This window comes from Emydura macquarii, unplaced genomic scaffold (assembly GCF_026122565.2).
Source record: "Emydura macquarii macquarii isolate MOO-44397 ecotype Brisbane River unplaced genomic scaffold, CSIRO-AGI_Emac_v2 contig_18, whole genome shotgun sequence".
Taxonomy (NCBI): domain Eukaryota; kingdom Metazoa; phylum Chordata; order Testudines; family Chelidae; genus Emydura; species Emydura macquarii.
Window position 1 is genome coordinate 7,668,316 of NW_027130155.1, and position 22,144 is coordinate 7,690,459.

Below are 22,144 nucleotides of genomic sequence, written 5' to 3' on the forward strand. Positions count from 1 at the left end.
TCCAAATTACTCATTTGTCTTCAGAGTAATTTGAGGCAAGGATTTTTTTTTCCCCTGACTCCAAAAAATAGTATTGTTGCTATTACTGTGTCTTCATCCTGGCAGATAGATTGAGCTTGTTTCTGAAGTATCTTTTCCTTCCCTTCTTCCCCCAATAGGAAATAAAGCTGGAAAGTATGCAGCTATGTCAAGTCTCTCAATTTTAGAATAAGGCATCTTTTTGGCAAAGGGACTATACTGCTTTTGTTATGGTTCGTAACAAGGAGCATTTGCCAGTGATTTGTTCTTCATTTATAGAGGATGCTTTGAAAACGCATTTCTCATAAATGTGTCTTTCAACACTCATTTTATTACTTAAATTAGTATTTTCCTCTAGATTAAATAAGGTAAATGCCACTAATTTTCTGGGTGTATAGCCTTCCATTGCAAATAATATACATGGGATTGTCAAAGTTAGGTAGGGAAGCTAATTGCATCATGTGGTTGGTATGGGTCAGGAGTAGATGTAACAATAGCACTATGTCAGGTCTTGGAGACGTCAGCCACAGGTATAGCTTCACTGGTACAAATCCCTAGTGTAAAAAGGGAAGGCAAAGACATGCAATTAGCCCCAGTTTCAAGGAAAATAAGCTGCATCAGTGCAAAGAGCATCTTATTTTTGCTTTGCTGAGTATCCTGGGACTTGGTAATGGTGCAGCTACAGCAATGGCTGGTCACTGACTGTTCTGCCTGATTAGATAAGGCCAGAGTGGAATCCGAGTCTTATCACATAACTGGGACATGTACTTTAGAAATGCACGTTGGCAGGAATAATTTGAACTACACATAAACATTGCTTATTTTCAAATTAACTCTAACCTCTTGGAAAAGAGATCCGAGCATCATTATGGTCAGTTCAGTGAAAACTTCTGCTCAATAAGCGATAGCAGTCAAAACAAAACGCTAAGATATGTAAGGAATGGGATAGAAAATATTATTATACTCTCAATGATATGTCTTTTTTTCTCCTGGAATACACTTTAGTTCTGCTCAACCAAGCTCAAAAGAGTTATAGCAGGAAAATGGTGTTCAGAGTTGAGAGATTAATGTTATTAGAAGTAGAAATACTTCCTTAGGAGGATGGAGTGAAATATTGGGACTGTTTAGTTTGCAGGTGATGGAGAAGAGGGGATATATTTGCAGAATACCAAATGATGAATGTAATAGAGAAGTTAGATGCAGAGCTTCTATTTACCGATTCTCATAGTACAAGAACAAGGGAACATCAATGAAAATGAAAGGCAACAATCTTAAAACAGAAATGTCTCCCTCCGTCCCCCAAAGCACAATAAACCTGTGATGCTCATTGCTACAAGCTATCACTGAGACCAGGAAGTTAGCAGGATTAAAAAAAGCACTGGACATTCTTATGGGTAAGAAGAACATCCACAGTAACATTAGACAGCGGGAGCGGCAGTAGGGGATTACAAGGAATATAAGACTTCCTCTTTCATAGCCATCCAGTAATTGACAGGATTTCGGAAGAAACTTCTCTTATAGGCAGGTAGTTCAAACTGGCTTGTTGCAGGATTTCTTTCCCCTTCCTCAAACATCTAGTACTGGCCATGCTAGGAGACAGGATGCTGCACAAGATGGACTGCTGATTTAATCCAACTGGCAGTTTTTTTTTCCTACTCTCCTATTCATTTGGTTTCTTTTTTTTAAGTAAGTGACAAGATTGCATATTAAAAACTCATAGTTTAAATGTGGTAGATCAAGCTTCGCACAGGTCATATAACTGTGCTATGTAATGAATTCATTGTATGAATTTCATTTGTAATCACTTTAAATTCAAATGTCAAACCTGTATAATTGTTACTAAGGAAGGCAGGCTTCTTAGTTTCCCTCTTACTGACTGGAATAGCACCTAAAGTATGCATAAACAAGGAAACTAGTCATTAGATGTAGACAGTATTTCTTTGTTAGCATGAAGGTGTAACTAAATGGATTAGGGCTCACAAATACTGTCATTATTGACAAAGGTATGTTTCATTTGCTGCATTCCTGTTGCAATAATGTTACCTGATATGATTTATTCTCCACCTTATTCCTGGGAGTGTGAAGAATGTATAGATTTCTACAGTGAAGGGCAGGCAGGGGAATTGTTTTGTATTGTTCTGTATTTTTATAGCTCAGTGGTTTTTCTTTTCCTTGAAGAACTGATAGTCTCCAATTAATTCTCACAGTCTCTCCCGTGATTTGTATAAAAATGCTATGAGAACTAGTATCTCCATTTTCTGGTCAGGCAGCTACAAGGCTACCAAATCTGTACAAAGAGGTAAGTATCAGCTGTAAGAGCTTTGGGATTTCAGGCAGTGGTCTAACTGGCTATCATGAGGTGCAGCCCCTTCAAATCATTCAGCACTTCTGTGTCATGGTTCTACTCTCTGTAAAATAGACCTAATAATAGTTTGCACTTACGTAATGTTTTCTCTTCTTTAGATCTTAAAGTGCAAGGTGGGGGAATATGACCAACCCCGTTTTATAAATAATATAACCAACCACTTTTGATTTGAAACTTTTTCCGAGCAGCTCTTTGATCTCTAGTAGACAAGAACTGTAATGCTGGACAAACTAGATTCTGCTCCCAGCTGTGCTGCAAACTTCCTCTGACTTTTTGGCCTGGTCATTTTAAGTCTGTCTTTCTGTTTCTTATGCTTTCCTTGAGGTATGGAGCATTTTCAGCTTAGTTTAAGTACTTAATATTTCTTGAAATCTAGACCCTAAACCTTTTTGTGTCTGTTGTTCCCACCTGGAATATGAGAGTTATATTTAACAATCACTCTGGGAGGTGTATACTGCAGGCTTTGATGAATAAGAACGTAAAGTTAGAGAATTGTGAAGGCTGTTGGGTGGAAGAGGTGGGATTAGAACTCAGCACATCCTGCCTCCAAGCTTTGTCCATTATCATTTAAGATTGGCCATATTGGTGGGGAATGCAACAGGAACAGGATCCAATTTATCAGATTCTCTATTTTCCTGAAACCTTTGAAAAGTGCATAGCTAAGTTAGGGTGTATGCATGCATGGGTTTCTCTAGGTTTACAACTGCAAGTCTACTGCACATGCTCAGCATGTGACTCTTTAAACATAGCTCACTCCATCAAATCAAAACCAATTGCTTTCTGGAGCAAGACCACTCACTGCTTTCCAACAAGGGCTATTTTATGCCAGATTTCAAATTTCAACCCGAATCTATTTTAGCTATTGAGCCCCCACCAATAAATAATTTTTTAAGAAAAAAGATTGTTTTACAATGGAAAATGTGTATTTTTATTCGTTTCTTATTTAAAACACTTTAAACTTTAAATAAATAAGCCAGGTTAGAGGCAAAGCCTTAAAAATTTCAGGCAAAAAAATGAAATAGTCAGAGATATTTGTTTGTAGGTGAACAGGGAAGGGATACATATATGTAGACTGGTTAAGATAGTGATTGGCCATGTGTTGGTAAGAAATAGGATCTATACATGGTGTTAAAGTATGGCATAATATGTCATGCTCCTGAATGAAAGAATTACATCAGCATTATGAAGCCTCTCTTTTGTTTATTTAAGTTTGGATAGTTTTAAGTCTGAATAAGCCAAATGTTTTCTTTTATTTATATATATATATATATATATATATATATATATATATATATATATATTTTTTTTTTTTTTTTCTTGTTTAAAATCAGAGCTAACAGGTATTTTCCCATTACTTTAGCTATGATGTTATCTTTGCGGGTGGCCCTGAAGAGATGCTAAAGAAGTTCCAGCAAGCTAACCATAAAGTAGTATTTGCAGCAGATGGACTAATATGGCCTGATAAAAGATTAGCAGACAAGTATCCTGTTGTCCGGAGTGGAAAACGATTCCTTAATTCAGGAGGTAGGTATGACTGTTGTGCATATTAAAGGTTATTTAAGGCTAGCTGTTCTGTTATTCTCATACATATCACCATTAGAGGAACATTTTTGTTAACTCTTGTGATTGTGGGTCACCTTATTCCTCTCTGCTTCCATCATGAAGGAGTCTTACTTTATGTTTAACTCAGTGTCAGCTTTCTAACACTACCAACCTGCTAGTGACTCAAGAACTGTCCTCTGGGCTATGCCAGCTCTTACTTTACCTTGCAGTTTAACAATAGATGTACCCCTGTCCTCAAGTCCCTGTGAAGTGTTCCTCTCTCACACTGGCTCCTCACAGAACTTCCAGGTCCACTATTCCCAAAGAAATGGAATTCATCACCTTGTAAGTTTCAGCACTGGGTTTAATATCACAGTACGTAAATAAACTGGTTCTTGTTTTCACTATAAATATATGATCAAAGATTCAAGTGATAGTGAGTAAGACTATTGGAAACAAATGGTTATAACTAAAACAAAATCGTAACATACTATCTAGAGTGTAAACTTAAATAACAGGTTAACCACATGCCTAAAGAAGTTTATCTATCCAAATTCCTCTACAGTGTTTTCAACCAAGGCTGGTGAGATCCCATTTTTATGAATGTAAACACACTGTCCATTTACTTCCTGGGTGTAGGGTGAGAGGGTGTTTTCTTTGCTTTCTAGTTATGCTCTTCTCCCCTCCTTCCCCCCCAAAATTATTGTCTTTGCTCATGGACAGAATAACCACCTGTGGCTTATTTTTTTCCTTCCACGTGCAGCTTCTGCATTGACATCACATCTCTTTAACATTTGACACTGTACGTAAGTGCGCATCCATTGTGTTGGCTTGTATTTCTTAATTTACATCCTGCAAGAGGGATACACATTTCTTACCTACTGGCTGGAGAAAAACCTGTTTTTCATCTTTTCTGGTGACTAATATCTTGATACAGACTTTAAAAAAAAATATGGAGGTCTTGCACTGTTAGTGCTAAAACATCCTTGGAACTTCCAAACATTATAGGTGACAATTTTCCTAACTCAAAAAGTGTTGTGGCTAACATGGGGGAATTCTTTATTGGACCTTGTCCTAACAGATAAAGAGGAACTGATAACAGAACTAAATTGGTAGCTTATTTACTAATGATCGAGGCTTAATCACATTTATAATGTGTAAGCAGAATCAAGTCCAGGCCAGTAATATATAACAAAATTGAAAACGATTTTAAGCCAGATCTGATTTAGAGGAAGAATTTTATCAGAAAAATGTGAATGATGATTAGGAATCATTTAAGAACACCTTACAAGATGCCTAAAAAAGCCCCAATCCCATAGCGGAAGATGGCTGTGTTGGTTAAAAAAACCAACCTGGTTGAGAGGGGGAGTGAAAGCAGCTATTTTATTTTGATATATATATAATATAATAAAAACAAATGGAAGAAAGAGGAAGCTGAAAGTAATAAATAAAAGATAAATCAGAAGTTAGGAATTGTAGAAAATTGATAATGGGAGCAAAGGAGCATGAGACATCTATAGCCAGCAGAGTTCAGGACAATAAGACATAGTTTTTGAAAATCTATTAGGAACAGAAAGAATCCTGACACTGCTATTGGAAGAAAGCTCATGTTATGCCAATTTTTAGAAAGGGTAAATGGGGTAGACCGGATAATTATAGACCTGTCAGCCTGACTTCAATCCCAGGCAAGATAATGGAACGGCTGATATGGGACTTCATTAACAAAATATTAAAGAAGAGTAATGTAATTAATGCAAATGAACATGGGGTTTATAGAAAATAGATCCTGTCAAAGTAACTTGATATCTTTTTTTGATCAGATTACAAGTTTGGTCAATAAAGTTAAAATTTTGATTTAATATCTAACGGAGGTATTGTGACAGGGCACTATTAGTAGTACCCATGTCTCTGCGGTTGCTACAGCACTGGGAAGAGTGCATGCTTAATTGAAGCCAATTAATTAGTTTCTGTTGGGAGTTACTGACAGTTGTATTAATGACCATTGTGACACTAGCTTTCATTTGAGATCTCGCATGACGTTCTGAGGAGAACTAGCATGTACACACCAGACTCATGAGATTTCTGTACCCCCTTGCCAGTTGGCACTGAGAGGTTCTTGGGTCACAACACTTTTTGTAGTAATAATCTCTATTTTCTTTGGAAGGAATACGTAGGAAGATAAGTGCTAATTTGTGAGTTGGGAAAGGAGGGTTGGTGGATTAATAGAGCTAAAATGTTTAGTTGCAAAAACATTGTTTTCATAAACTCAGGCTTTGGAGCTGTCTGGATTGGGCTTCTTCATGATGACTTTTTCCTGATGGCTGCCATTTTTGTGGTAGAGATTCTACAACTTAAAAAATAAAAAAGGCATAAAGCCTTTAGACCTTATGTTTGCAAAGATGACCTACACAACGTAAACCAAATGTAACTGACCCCTGGCCTACACTTAAAAATTAGATCAATCTAAACCCTGGTGTCAGTCTACCTACCGCCTCTCAAAGAGGTGTATTAACATTATCGATGGAAAGAGCTTTCTGTCAATGTAGGAAGCATCTCCCTTATGGCGCTGCAGCACCTTGGCTGTACTGTAGACGTAACTTTAAAAAGTAGTGTTCATCTGAGTCTGCAGACAGCCTGAAGCAATAGCTCTGAGAGAAGTGTGACCTATTGCTGTTGATTTCAGTGAAGTGCTAACTCGGAAGCCTAACTATTATCACTTAAATGTCAGCATGGTTAACCATTTCACTGCTGATTAAAGCAGTCACAAAGGAAATATGGTCACTATGAAAAGCTGCACAATCTATTGTGCACAGCATCTCATCTTGGGCTTTTCTTGGACTCATGAGTGGGTGGAGTTTTGTGGGCAGAGTTTTGAGAGTTAACCCCACCCAACCTAATCCGTGCTTTTTTTTTTCTGGTCTTTGAAGTAAATGTGATGTATAACAAGTTTCAGCTACATTTCTTGAATGTCTTGTACTGTTCTGGTATATTGGATTTATATTTCCCTGCCAGCAAGGGGAGACTGACAACACTAAGGCTTAGCTTCATGCTGTTTTCCACAGTTGGATCACTTCTTTCTTAGCAGCAGTAATAGCCTCAGACCCACACCCTGGAACTCTGAGTCTTTCTTCTAACCATCTCAAACAGATCCCAGAATACTCCATGTTTTTAAAAATACTATTATAAGGAAAACTAACTAAGCAGCGGAAAGCTATTCAAAATGTATTTCATGAAGACATAAGTCTTTGGAGATGAGTTCTGGCTGGAAACTGATGAATTTATTTTGTCTGCGCCAGCTGGCAGAGAATGTTTACGCTGCAGTCTGACTGGTGCAATGGAATTAACAGAAAGCTAGTTTTCAAATAGAAATAAATTCTCTTGTGTGACATTGCAGGATTTATTGGTTATGCACCATATATAAACCAAATTGTACAGCAATGGAACCTGCAGGATAATGATGATGACCGGCTGTTTTATACCAAAATCTATATTGACCCAGTGCAGAGGGTATGTAGTGACTGGTTTTCTCCTTAATAGTAGTTCTATCTCCTTGAAATCACTTGCTGCTTCAATTATACTGTCAGAAGGCTGTTACAAACTCCCTAAGAACAAAAAAAAGTTTCTGTGCTTAGCTGTAAATGGCACAGTGCAAAGATGGTTGCTGTTCTGCAGGGGCTGGCAGCCTAGGGGGAATGAATAGGTTTCAGGGGGATCATGGCTCAGAATATAAACTGGCCATCAGGAAGTTTAGACTTGAAATTAGATGCAGGTTTCTAACCATCAGAGGAGTGAAGTTTTGGAATAGCCCTTCCAAGAGGAGCAGTGGGGGCAAAAAACCTACCTGGCTTCAAAACTGAGCTTGATAAATTTATGGAGGAGATGGTATGATGGGACAGGCTAGTTTGGCAATTGACTGATCTTTGACTACTGATGGTAGATGTGCCAATGGTCTGTGAAGGGATGTTAGATGGGGTGGGTTCTGAGTTATTACAGAGAATTCTTTCTTGGGTGTCTGGCCGGTGAGTCTTGCCCATATGCTCAGGGTTTAACTGATTGCCATATTTGGGGTCGGGAAGGAATTTTCCCCCAGGGCAGATTGGCAAAGGCTCTGGGGGGGTTTCACATTCCTCTGTAGCATGGGGCCTGGCTCATTTGCTGGTGGATTCTCTGTACCTTAAAGTCTTTAAACCATGATTTGAGGACTTTAATAACTCAGTCATAAGTTAGAGGTTTATTACAGGAGTGGGTGGGTGAGGTTCTGTGTCCTGCATTGTGCAGGAGGTCAGGCTAGATGATCATATTGGTCCCTTCTGACCTTAGAATTTATGAGAATATTGTTTCAGGCTGTCTGCCGATCCAGGAAGGCATCACTGCATTGGCTAAAATAATAGCTCTGAGAGATGATCAGCCCCATTAATCTTAGTCAGTTCTGCAGCCATGGAATTTGGCATTGCCAAGAATGAATTCACCATTTTGCTGCACCCAACGTTTTCTTTTTTTCCCCTGCTATGCCAGGACCTGCCTGCAGGTACCTTTTGCTTTCTAAAGTTTCACCAAACAGAGATTCTCAACGTGGGGAGCACAATCCCCCCATCCATCCCATATTGCTAGATGGGAGTTTCAATTAGGTCCCAGCAAATGAGGAGATCATGGGGTGGTCCTGGTATGGAAAGAGAGGTCCCAGTGTGGAAGAGTCTGGGAACCAGAATGACATGCTGAAGTTTCAGAAGGTCATGCTTTAGAAGTAATTTGGAGTTTACAAAATGGGATAAAGGGAATGGATTACTGAGACCTGAAATCCTTTGAAATGTATATAAAATCAAACAATTGATTGTTGGGTGAAACAAAGTTACAAAATACGTGAGGAAATCTGGAGAGCCCAAAGGAAATAGTGTAATTCAAAGCTCACTACAAATGTTTTCTGTTTGATATTTATATGCCTAGATCTACATTTTTTAAATTTGGGTTCCTACAACCAGGCACCTAAATCTATAATTACAAATGTAACTCATACCCTGAGTTTCAGAGGTGTAGTTAATCAGAGCTGCAGCACAGAATTCCTATTTGATCCTTGCAAAGTGATGTTTTCACTGCAATGAAATACTTTAAAAATATTTGCAGATCATCTTTTAGGCCTGATATTGAATTCTTTGTGCAGTCTAAACACCACTGAAGTTAAGGAGAGTTTGGGGGTGTTCAATGAATATACAATCAAGCCCTAATTAGTTTCTAGGGGGAAAGGGTAGAAACTTCTGTTTTGTAGTGCTCTGTATATTAGGGCCACTGATTATTGTATTATATCATGAAGCTTAGTTTTAACTTTTATATTTTAAGAAATATGCTTTATTTTGTGTTTTTAAAAATGCTAATTCTATGTGGCTATGACTTCTTTGGGTTTTTTAGAGAGAAAACACAAGCAGAGACTTCTCTCTAGCTTATACTGCCAAACTGTGATTCCTTTGGAAAGTCATGATCTCCATTTACTGAGTTTACAGAACTTAAAACAAACTCATTGCTTTTGTATTATATCAATTTAAACAATTTTCTGATGAATCAAATGTTCTAGACGTATGCAAGAAACTGTGAGCTCTAAAGCAAAATGAGACTTTGAAAAAGAAGAGCCCTGAAAGATTAAAAACTTGTAATTAGATCCCAAAACAGATAACCAGTTAAAAGTTGTATGCTTTTTATGTTTTATCTTCTGTCAATACATTTAAACATGTGCTATGCTAATTTTTATAATACCTCAGTGTCTTTGCTATTTTTAATTTTTAGGCACGTATTAACATTACTTTGGACCACAAGTGCAACATTTTCCAGATCCTGAATGGAGCTGTTGGTATGTATATATTTTATATAATATGGTACACATATAATATGTGTATTAGCACATATATTGATTGGCGTGTGCTGCATATGTGTCTGTCATTTATATATTTTTTGTTTGCTTTAAAGTGAAAATAGTTGTCTCCTCCCTTATTTAAAATAAATTATACATGTGTGCAAGAGATTACTCCATGATGCATACATTAAGTAAGATTATTATGCCTTTTGGATCAGATATTTACAATATTAATTGATTTTTATTTATCACTAGCAAAAATTTGATTTAAATAGACAAAATCTAGTATAAATATATCAAAACAAACAGTGAATGTGAAGTTAAGACTGGCTTTTTCATCCTTCTTATAACTAAATTTAATTAGGGCTTGCAAAGTACATATGGGCACTGAAATCACATATTCATTTGAGATCACTCTAATAGCAGGCATAATGAAAAAGGCTAGCTTTAATTTTAAATTTCCTTACATTGACTGGATTATCATAATTTTAATTGAAAGTCTTTTTTTGTGTATGCATAAACTTCTTTCCTTACTTCTATTTTTGACCTTCTGCTGTGGAATAACTCAACTGCATTCCTTCATAAATGGAAAGTTAAGGTTATAAAATAGCACAAGCCCTAAGCAAAGCTTCCTTAAACATGTGAAGGATGTAGCATAAAAAACTCTGAAGTCCCCTATGGATGTTATCCTCCACATCTAATTTATGTATACAGTGCTTAGAAACTAAGGTAGTAAGAAAACCCATTAGATTTTTTTTAACTACTTAATACCTAGGTCTTCTATACCATTTTTCATCCATTGACTACAAACTATTTACAAAGGAGGTCAGTATCATTACAGTATCTCAATTTTACAGATGGTAAACTGAGACACAAGGCAGAAAGGTGCTTGCCCACGTTCACCCAGCAAAATAGTGGCAAAACCAAGAATTGAACATTGGTCTCTTGAGTCCCAATCCAGTGCTCTACCTACTACGCCCACAATTTACAAAGTACCAGAATAAATGTAGTGTGTTAATTGTGACATAGCACCGATAGCTTGAGCATCCTACAATTAATAATTTTATTTTATTGTTAAAATGCTGGTTAATTTGCAGATGAAGTTCTCTTGAAATTTGAAGAAGGAAGAGTAAGAGTTAGGAATTCAATGTATGAGACGCTGCCCGTCACTCTACATGGAAATGGCCCCACTAAAGTAAGTGACAGTCACTTCTTTGGCTTTTATGAAGGGCCAGTTTTAATAAGGGCGCAGAAAATGAAAGAAACGGAAATCAGCTTTCAGCATGGCACCAGGAAATGAGTTGCTCACTTTCTGATTGAAGTTAATAAGCATCACATGGCTAACCTTTCATGTATCGTGCTGATAGCGTACTCCTCAGCCTGTTAGTCCATGGTCACTGTATTGATAAGCTACAGCAACTGCTCGTTCTTCGCTTAGCAAATGGATTGTAGCTCTGAATTTCAAAAGCTAATATTTTGATTGAACATCACATCATCATTGTTGAACAGCAAGTGGAGAACTTTGACTTTATTCCATGATAATCACAGTAGGTGATTTATGCATAGTGAGGCTTTTTGCGAGTGAAGTATGTAGAGGCTTTGGGAAAGAGAAGTCCCAGGCAGGGCACAGAAGTGGAGTATAGTCCTTCAAGGTTGCTACTACCACCATAGTCCTGCCAGTCAATACCACTCATTTTAAAATCCCAGCCCAGAGTTTTCCCCCTAGTATTTCATCTTTTAAATTAGTATCTACTCTATTGGATATGGTAAACTGTGGTTGACTTATATTTCTAAAATACATAATAGATAGCGGATATTTCTTCCATATTGCTTCCTTGTACAAGTGTTAATGTTTGCATGTATTCTTCTAGTCATATGTATTAGATGTAAACTGTACTACTCTTTTTTCATGAATTTTAATCTACAGATAATATAAAAGCTAGTAATTGAAAACATTTGAAAAGATCAGCTCTGGGTTGTAATGTCATCTAGAACATACTTTAGGTCTCATTTGCTAACACTTTTTTATGGGTTCTGGGAATGGTTTTAGTAGATATTTTTTTCTTATTTGTCCTAACATTTGCTTTAATTCTATTTGACGCTAGCTAGTACCTCTATTTACCCATCAACATTCAGATTCTACAAATGTATTTTTCCTGTTTTTAAAAAACCTGTAATATATATCTAACAAATGGATCGGATGAAACCGAATTCCCAAAATAGTCTATATTAAACAAAACTTGATTCCTGTTTTTAGTCATACAGTAGTTCACCCCCTTCTGTCATGGAGCAGAAGCATTTTAAAATTTTAGTCTAAAAACTTACTGAAGCAGGAAAAAAATCCTCCTAGGAGTTACTCTGAGCCATTTTGTCAGTCTATCATTGGGCCCTTCTGTGGCAATAGAGTTTAAGCAGAGATGCATAAATGTGACAAACAGGTTAGAAAAGCATTTAAACATTCACCAGCTGGGGAATGGCCGCACATTGAAATAATCTCCAAAATGTAAATACTTAGTATTTGCAAGAAACTTCTATTTTGTACATGTTCTGTTGAACTCAGATTAGGATTCAGTGGATTATTTTTATCTAAAAGGTAGTAACAAAATTATAGCAATAATGTAAAGTGTTCTTTACGTTTTTCCTTAGTGTAGTTATCTTTGTGCTGGTGTAATATTTTTATTTGGCTAAGCTCTCTTACAGATTTATTTAAAGATATCTGAAAGTCAGGTAACACTTTATTTTTTGTTTGGCTATAATAAATATTTTCCATTAACTACATCTGATGAAGAAGAGGGGAAATAAACATATCAGGTCAAATACAAGCAAATTGTAACATTTGAGTTACTGTGGAGCAGTTTTCACATGGGAAATTTTGCTGCCTATTCATTGAGTGTAATAGGGATGGTTGTAAGGCATATGAGTACACAAAATTCTAAAACAGGCTTTATGATAGTATGGAAGAAGTCATTTAACCCATGAGAATGGTAATATAAATTTGGATGAGACCTTGTTTGCTAAAGTGATAGTGGATAAAATATGGTTTCCAAGAGGACACAGCACCCTAGACAGGACATCATCAGAATAATTATATAACTGATTTGGAGCCAATTCCAAAGCTGCCAACACAACCGTCTAAAGAATCTGTCAAGGAGCCCGATGCTTCTATGAAATGTTTCCACTCTTTGTCTTCTGGGTCCCGGAATAGCTATTCAGAAAGGGAAAAAGCTTCAGTCCAATTCATTTGTCATCTGGGCATCTGTATCTTCTAAATGTTATATAATCCTTTCACCCTTCCCAGGGAGTTTAGCCCTTTGCCCATCTCTATTTTCCCATAAATGCCAGTGGCCATCAGATACAAGAAGGGTACTAACTTGGTTGTGATGATAATTTTTGGCAAAGCATCAATTGTGGCATTTTACAAAGACAGGTGCAATGCAGTATACGTTTTTTTTTTTAATGCCCACCACAGTTGTTCAGCTTTTTGAAGCTGTAACCACAAATTCCAGAGAATGATACATCTGTGGCCTGGTCTATACTTACAGGGAAATTCCATGGCAGTCAATGGGAGTTATGCAAGCTATGCACGGTAGCTTGCATAACTTACATCAACTTCCTGTATCCTCTTCCGCACGCTGTCTCCACTATGCTGCACTGATGGGAACTGCGTACTCGTCAATGTAGCACTATGCCTTTTGCGGAGGTGGTTTAATTGAATTGACTTCCAGATCGATTGAACGGGTCTTCGCTGCCGCTCAGTCGATCCGGATAGATCAATCTGATGGCGGCGGATTTGCCACCGTCAGTGAAGACACCCTGTATCTTGTACAAGTAGTCAAAATGGCTTTTAGCAGGTCTTTTTTGTTTGTGTCTTTTTTTTTTTTTTTTTTAAAGAAGAAAAGCATACCTCTATAGAATTCATTAAGCCTATTTTGAGGATTAACACTGATTAGTAAAAGTGACAGAGATGGGTTACATTTACATATAGTTAACATGAATTCTTCTTTTGCTTACCAGATTTACCTCAGTTACTTTGGAAATTATGTCCCTAATGCTTGGACACGTGAAACTGGATGTGGTGTTTGTGATTTAGATTTATTAGACCTATCAATGGTTAAAGTAAGTATATCTCACTTATAACTGAACACTTTATAATACATGAATTTCAGTGCACATAAAGTGATTTTTCTGAAACAAAAGGACTACAATAGATAATGTTACATTTTAAGTACACTTCAGGCTGTTTTCATATGTCAGATATACAGAATAATGAAAACAGATTTATGAGTTACAAGCATGTCAGTACTGCTAAATGCCTAATGTCATATTTTCATATTGGTTATAATTTGGCATAAGTTTCCCATTACTATAATTACAATAAATTTAAATAAAAAATATTCTTACTATTAGTAATCAATTGATGGGAATTAAGACCAAAATCTTCTGTGCTTAGAGAGGGTATGTGTTCAGTAAACAAAAAACATTTATCCAAACAGTGCAATGATAGTGGAGCAGTTGCTTCTACATGTGTGGTAATAATAATAAAAAATCAAAAGGTCAGATCATTGGCCTCATACCAGCTGCTTTGCATTGCTGTGCCACAACACAACAAACACAAAGTCGGTTTAATTAGCTACTTGGGGATTCCCAGAATAGAGGAATCCCCAAATGCCATAACATTAGCACAGTGTGCTCCTGTGGGAACTCCGTGCCAAAAAATAAAAATTCTGTGCACAATATTTTAAAATTCTGCATATTTTGTCAATAAATAAATGTGGAGGCTCCAGTATGGCAGAGGGAAGCACAGGCCACTGACTGCACGGAGACATGGACTTGGCAGTGAGGCTGCACCCAACCCTGGCAAAACACAAGGGCTGGACCTGTCCTGGAAACACCCTGGGGCTGGGGTTCTGCCCCTCCATGTCAGGCTTTTACAGTCTATACTGAGTTCATTAGAGGCAGACCATTTACAAACATACTATGGATTTGAGCCCTGTTCTAGAAAGAACCCTCTGATTTTTGTCAACAAGTTTATTAGTCTGATTCCTGGCCTGTAATGGAAGAGGTGGATTAGAGGAGGGTTAAGTCTCCTGGTTCATATATTATTGGTGGTGCAAGTACAATGAGGGTGAGGATAGTGGTGCTCTGTGGCCCCTATTGTGAATGCAGATGAGTGTATGATGGCAGGCTAAAAGGGTCACTGGTCAATAAGTTGAGTGTGGGCAGAGCTATGGGTAGAATGTCATTGCTGGAATTTAAATTATTTACAAACTCTCTTACATGTAGTGCTTTTTGTTTTGTTTTTGAAACTGCGACATTCTAATCAGGCTCTTTTCAAGGTGTATATATATTTGCCCTCAAATTCTAAATTAAAGTTTGCTTGAGAATATAAGGTAGTTGGAGTTTTGCTAATAGAGTTAGTAATGATCATACTAATATATTGGTGTGATAATTAATTAATTAATCAATCATGCCTGTGCACACTCCTATAGAGAGTAATGTGAAATAATTGGCCACTGGATAGCTGCCCAGAGCTGAAAGGTATCTGTTCTGAAGGCACTATACTTAATATAATGCATATTTTTCACTTCAAATCTTTCTTCTGCCAGTAGTAATAGTGAGATCTTTTTTCTTAGAGCTTTGTAAGCATGTTTATCGATGGCTTCTGAGTATGAAGCAGTATTTCATTCTTCTGAATATACATTTAATTCTGACCTGCGTGGTTCCAAACAGCTTAAAATCTTCAGTGAAAAATACACCACCTATGACAACTCTGGGCCCTAGCAGAGTTTTTTTGTACAGCTTTATTTGACTCTCTGTATTGATGTACTTGGTCTATGGATTCTGAGCTTTTTCAGTTCCCTTAACATGCAAGTAAAGATCTTGAGATTACTGATCCCAGCTATGTGGAGGTAAAACAAAAGTTTTAGACTGATTCCATCTCAAATGATTCTCTTTACCTAGATCTGGACAAGTTTAGATATGATTTCTGTATACAAATATAATTCCTTTGTAGAATGGTTGCCTTAGGGTTCAGAGGCTAGTATCATCGTGAATATTTGGCACTCTTCATATTCTTAAAATCTGAATTATAACAGGATGGTAGAGTTTAATTTCTTTGGAACTATTTCTGAAACCTCAAAGACTCATAGCTTGTCCTGATCCTTCCCCATTCAGAATTGAAAAGAAGGCCCAATTTCATTCTCCCATTTCTTTCCCAAATCTGAGGGAAACTACTCCCACAGGCTGTTGTTAATATATACTGTATATATACAGAATATATATATACAGAACATTGTCTTGTATTTTTCTCTGAGAAAAGACATCCTTACCTACCCACCCATCTGCTGCTTATGGAAAGATGAGCGTTAAAAGGCAAACAAGTGAGATCAGTACAGATGAATAATTGTTCCTACCAAATTAAACCTAAAATTTGAAGGCAGGCTTAGAGTTTTGTAAGGATTTCCATAAAATATAAACAAGACATAACCAAAACCTCACATGTGATAAATCCAGAATATTGGGATAAAAATGTAAATCACCATGTGGATCAGAATTATGCAGTGACCCCTATTTTTATAATGTATTGAACCAAAATATAGATCTCAGATCCTTCAGATCTGAGGTGTTGGAAACCTAGATTTGAGCAAGAACTATATGCTCTTCTCTACTAAAAGGTGGAACTCAAGATATAGTCATGGTAAATAGAACCAAATTCTGCGTTCAGAGTTCTAATACTGGAATCTGCAATTACAGACTTCAATTACTATTCTCTCTGCTTACATGTGCTTCTGCTAGAATCTACTGAAATGTAATTTTTTATTTCTATTAGCCATCTGGAAAAGTCTCCTTACTCTGATTCCATGATGGACCAGATAGAACATGTGCTGTCTGGTTGATCTTGTATTTAGCTCTGACTACCTTTCCCAGACCTGAATAAGAGCTCTGTGTAATTTGAAAGTGTGTCTCCTCTCCCACTAAACAGAAGTTGGTCCAATAAATGATATTACCTCACCCACCTTGTGTCTCACATATGGACAATGACACTGAAATTTCAACACATCCTGATCTCTTACGCAGACACACTGTAAGTGGGTGTAGACTTGCTTAAAGACAACTAACTTGAAATCTTTTATACCTATATTTGGTTTCAGTCTGAAGTCCATTGCAATGAGTTTTAAAAATGTTTATATTAGCTGTCTAGAGGTAGAAAAATATATTTTATGGTAAATCTTTGTGTGTAGGAGTACATTACTAGAAGCTTAGATTTCTGTCTCAATTAACTTACAAACCTGTTCTAGATAAAAAGTTTTCTAATTTTGTTTTAATGATGATGATCTTTTTATATAACATTCTGGTAATTTTTATAAACCATCACATGCAAGTCCAAAATAATTTTAGCTTTTAAATGGTTTAAAACACTTTGCCTGGCTTTACAACACTTCTCTTTCATTCTTAATGATAAATGTAGTATTTTTACTCTAACAAAGAATAAATACTAAACTCTGTGTAAATTATTTAATTATTCTTGTTACCATAAATTGCAAACAGAAAAATAACTGCTGCTTAATGCTAATGAGCAAGTACCAACCAACTATTCGTGTGATTACAAATTTTTATGGTAATGAACTACAGTAAAATGTATCTACAATTTATATCTACTATAGCTGACTCATCAATAGTTCCTTGAGTATAAATCTGTTAGTAGGAAAGTAGGGCATGAATTGTTTATAAGATTTATGCATTGCCAGTCTTTGGCTGCTTTCCATGCATTAATGAACTCTTATATGGATGAGCAAGATATTTTGTGGCATAAATTCAGTTATGTAATTGATTTTTAAAATCAGTCTTTGTTTCTCTTTACACAACTAAAATATATTTTCTATAACTAAAATATTAACTGAATATATTTTGCATATTATTTTAAAATTATTTTGTGAAATATTGTTTTTCCAGTGTTTATGTGCATTTCTTTCATAGGTCAGTAATTTAAAACCTTGACCTGCAATGTTCAGTAGAAAAACTGAGAATGAAAATAACTTGTAGAGAATTTAGTTAAGAACATAAGAATGGATGGCCATACTGGGTCAGACCAATGGGCCACCTAGTAGTAGTTCTGCAATTTCATATTTGAGTTCTGTCAGAACTCTTGGGTGAATAGCGTCTGGTCCTGGTGATTTATTACTGTTTCATATATCAGTTTGTTCTAAAACCACCTGTACTGTCACCTCAGTCTGGCACAGTTCCTAAATATGTCACCTAAAAAGAATGGCTCAGTGCGGGAACCTCCCTCACATCTTCTGCAGAGAAGACTATTGCAAATAATTCATTTAGATTCTCCACAACGGCCTTGTCTTCCTTGAGTGCTCCTTTAACACCTCAATCATCCAGTGACCCGTACTGGCTGTTTGGAAGATGTCCTGCTTCTTATGTACCCCCCACCTCCCCCAAAAAAATGCTGTTAGTGTTTGTCTTTTGCTTCAAAATCATTTTTGGCCTGTCTAATTTGACACTTGACTTGCCAGAATTTGTGCTCCTTTATATTTCCTCAGTAGTATTTCACTTCCAAGTTTTAACAGATTTTTTTAAATCTCTAACCGCCTGTTTTACTCTTAGCCATGCTAGCATTTTTTTTGGTCCTCTACCTTTTTTTTATTTGGGGTGTGTATGTTTTAATGTGCAGGCATTTCACTCTTGTATCCCCCATACAAATATATTACATTTAGTTACATTATGGTCATTATTATTGAGCAGTTCAGCTATATTAACCTCTTGGACCAGGTTAAGACTAAATCAAGAATTTCCTCTCCCCTTGTGGGTTCCAGAACTAGCTGCTCCAAGAAGCACTCATTAATGCTGTCTAGAAATTTTATTTTTACATCCCATCATGAGGTGACATGTTTCCAGTCAGTATGGGGATAGTTGAAATCTCCCATTCTTATGGGGTTTTCTGTTTTTGTTGCCTCTCTAATCAGCCTGAGCACTTCACAATCACCATCCTGGTCAGATGGTCAGTAGCATACTCCTATTGTTATACACCTATTATTCAAGCATGGCATTTTTATCCACAGAGATTCTATGGAACTATTTGATTCATTTCAGATTTTTACTATATTTGGCACTATGCTTTCTTTCACATATAGTGCCATTTCCCCCTCCCCCACCAGTGCAACCTATTCTGCCATTCCTATATATTTTCTACCCTGGTTTTACCATGCCCTATGGATTATCATCATTCCACCAAGTTTCCGTGAGGCCTATTATATCAATATCCTCATTTTAATACCAGGCACTCAAGTTCCACCATCTTAGTCTTTTTAGACTTTTTGCATTTGTATACAACAAGCATTTATAAAATTTGTCAATATTTAGTTGTCTGCCTTCATGTGGTGTAATTGAATAGGATATTTTCGTTTGACTGTTTCTCTTCAGTTTCTACCTGTAGTTAATCAACTTCTATCCTCTCCTCTTTACTAAGATATAGAACACTCCCCTAAGGAATGTCTTTACGGACTGTATGCTCCTCCACACCTGTTGGCTTTCCCCAAGCCCTCAGTTTAAAAATTCCTCTACGACCTTTTTAATCTTAAATTCCAGCAGTGTGGTTCTGTTTTGGTTTAGGTGGAGCTCATCCTTCCTGTATAGGTTCCTCCTTTCCCAAAAGGTTCCCCAGTTCCTAATAAACCTAAATCCTTTTTATTTAGATACGTGATTTAGTTCAACTATGCTAAAAGCAGGACTGAACTCATACGGTTGTAGTCTTAGAGAGGAGGCAAATGTTACTGGTTGTGTTTTGTGTCAACATATTATTTCTTTTAGGAATATCCAAGGGTTACAATTGGTGTTTTCATTGAACAACCAACTCCTTTCCTACCTAAATTTTTAGACCGACTTTTGACTCTGGATTACCCAAAGGAATCACTTAGTATCTTCATTCATAATAAGGTAAGTATTCGGGAACTATCTTCAGCAGTTTACATTTTAGCAATTGCACTTGAATAAAGGTAATTGAGATATTTCGTAACATGGTAAACAGCAATGGAAAATATATGATGATATCATTTTATTAAACAGCAACGGCACAGTTCTCAAAGGGCTTATTTGGTTAAATTCAAGAGGCACTTTCTGGAGCCTTTAATTCAATAGGATTAGTTTCTTCTGCTTGCTGTGACAGAGTCCTCAATGTTATTTTATTACAGTTGGGGCTCCTGCTGTTTGTCATAACATTTGGATTACATGAGGTCACTAGCCTTAAAGTGAAAGATATTTGAATCTCCATCTCCGTTTGAAACACACATAAGGGAGAACAGATGGGCTGACTTTTACTTTTAGAGTGCTCCTTGCTAATCACTTCAGGGCTCGATCCTGCAGAGACTTATGACCTGTTGATTTTAGTAGCATTAATCACATGTAAGGTTAAGATTTTGTCATGGTTATTTTTGTTATAATTATTTTGTTATATTTTTGTTACGGACAAGAAGCAAAAATTCCCGGAAGCCATGACTTCTCCTTGATTTTTACGAAAAATAACAATATATGCAAAATGGGGCTGACTGGGGAAGGGGTAGGGTTGGGGTGAGAGCAATGTGTCAGGGTCCCCTCCCCCAATGCCTGCAGAGGCAGGGAATAGGGGGCCAGGGTTGGGAGCTCTGTGTCTGTGGGCCCCCGCTGCCTGGAGCGGTGCCTGGGACCTGTGGGGACTTGGAGTTCCAGGGCCCCTTTTCTTCCCACCCATGAGGGCAGGGAACCAACAGGCTCCCCGCCAGCTGACAGCTGTCCCTCCCTGCCCCAAGCTGAAGCAGAAAATGTCAGAGGTCACAGGAAGTCACGGATTCCATGACATAATCTTATCCTTAATCATATGAGTAATGACAGTCTTTGCAGGATTGGCCCACAGGTGATGTGATAACAGGGTTTGTCCCTACATTTTTTCTCTTTACACAGGTATTTGGTCCCATTGACATCAGTGCCATGGCATGCTTTGATGATGAAACCAGGAATTGGCCCTCAAGCTTTATGAATATATATTTTTGGGGGTTGGCAAAAAGCATGTAAAGTGTAGACCAGTAAAAAAATGATGGGCTTTGATCATTGTGCAAAAATAGTGCGTCATTTCACCAATCAGAAGTTAAATAGCCTTTGAAATAATCAAAAGAAGTTGGTTATCCTCCCTCTTTTTAATATAAAGAGGGGGGGAATTGGAGGGGATTTCAGGTGCGTTTTTTTAGTTATTCTAAAGCAGCCACGTTAACAGAAACTTGGCCTGAAACTATTGCATGCTGAAGAGAACTGTAAGGCATAGCTAAGGAAATTAGCAATCAAGATAAATAATAAATAAAAAGTAATTTCTGAGGGAATTATCAAATATTCAGCACTTCTATGAATAAACACAGAAATGTTGGGTTTACCCAGTTGGATGAAGATTCTTTGCACCCCGTTTCCCCCGCACAAACGTTCCGTTCTTTCAGTCAGTGTTTCCAGCCAGTTTCTGCACCTTCATCCATTTTAAAGGTCTCATGTCATCACAAACTTCCTAACTGTGAGGAAAAGTGGTTCTAGCCAAAGTAAGTTTTGTGCCTCTCCTCCTACTGGCCATCCGAGATTATTGGAGAGCGTGATAGGCACTATCTCTATAGCATTCCTAGCATGAAAGTCAGAGACTGAGGCTAAGATCAAACACTGATCTCTTACATACACTTTATGTAGCTCTAAGCCTGCATCCTGTAACTGGATGTGTTTGGGTGGACCCCTGCATCTCTGGAGCCCACTAAGTCCATGGGACTTTGCATTGGCATAAGGGTTCATCTGTACAGATTTTATTGTGGTCGTGGGGCTATAGGTTGCAAAATATGCATCCAGCAAAATTATAATGTAAACAGTTTGTGATTCCCCAATACTAGAACCACAGTATTATGAATTCCATTGTTGCATTACAGTTGTTTTTCTAAATTCTTCAGTTGAAGAGCTTGTTTTTGTATTTGAAAGTATTCTGAAGATATCTGCAAAAATTGCAATCACCTCTTCTTTCTTCCTGTCATAGTACAATTTGTACTTGGACACTGTGTTTTATTATTTGTGTCTTATTGCACACTAATTGGTATTTTACATTAATTCTGAATTATGTTAACATGATTACAGGAGGTTTATCACGAAAAGCACATCAAGAAATTTTGGGAGAAAGCCAAGAAGGCTATCAGAAGTATAAAAATTGTTGGACCCGAGGAGAACTTGAGTCAAGCAGAAGTCAGGAACATGGGAATGTAACTTCTGTTTTTCTAAATCCTTTTTTAAAAATTGCATACAAACGTTAAGTTAATTTTCAATAGAAGATGAATAGATAGACACTTAAGTGAGAGTTTTCATGGAATAAATCTCTATTT

General features: G+C 37.0%; 1 protein-coding gene across 2 annotated transcripts in view; it reads left to right on the plus strand.

Annotated features, from left to right (window-relative positions):
• The window catches only part of PLOD2 (procollagen-lysine,2-oxoglutarate 5-dioxygenase 2), a 77,414-nt gene that overhangs the window by 32,833 nt on the left and 22,437 nt on the right, over positions 1-22,144 (plus strand). For both annotated transcript variants that reach the window (XM_067555677.1, XM_067555761.1), the window contains exons 4-10: positions 3,744-3,907; positions 7,320-7,432; positions 9,701-9,764; positions 10,865-10,962; positions 13,782-13,883; positions 19,584-19,709; positions 21,903-22,024. In XM_067555677.1, coding sequence (XP_067411778.1) covers positions 3,744-3,907; positions 7,320-7,432; positions 9,701-9,764; positions 10,865-10,962; positions 13,782-13,883; positions 19,584-19,709; positions 21,903-22,024 — 789 coding nt within the window. The remainder of the gene's footprint in view (positions 1-3,743; positions 3,908-7,319; positions 7,433-9,700; positions 9,765-10,864; positions 10,963-13,781; positions 13,884-19,583; positions 19,710-21,902; positions 22,025-22,144) is intronic.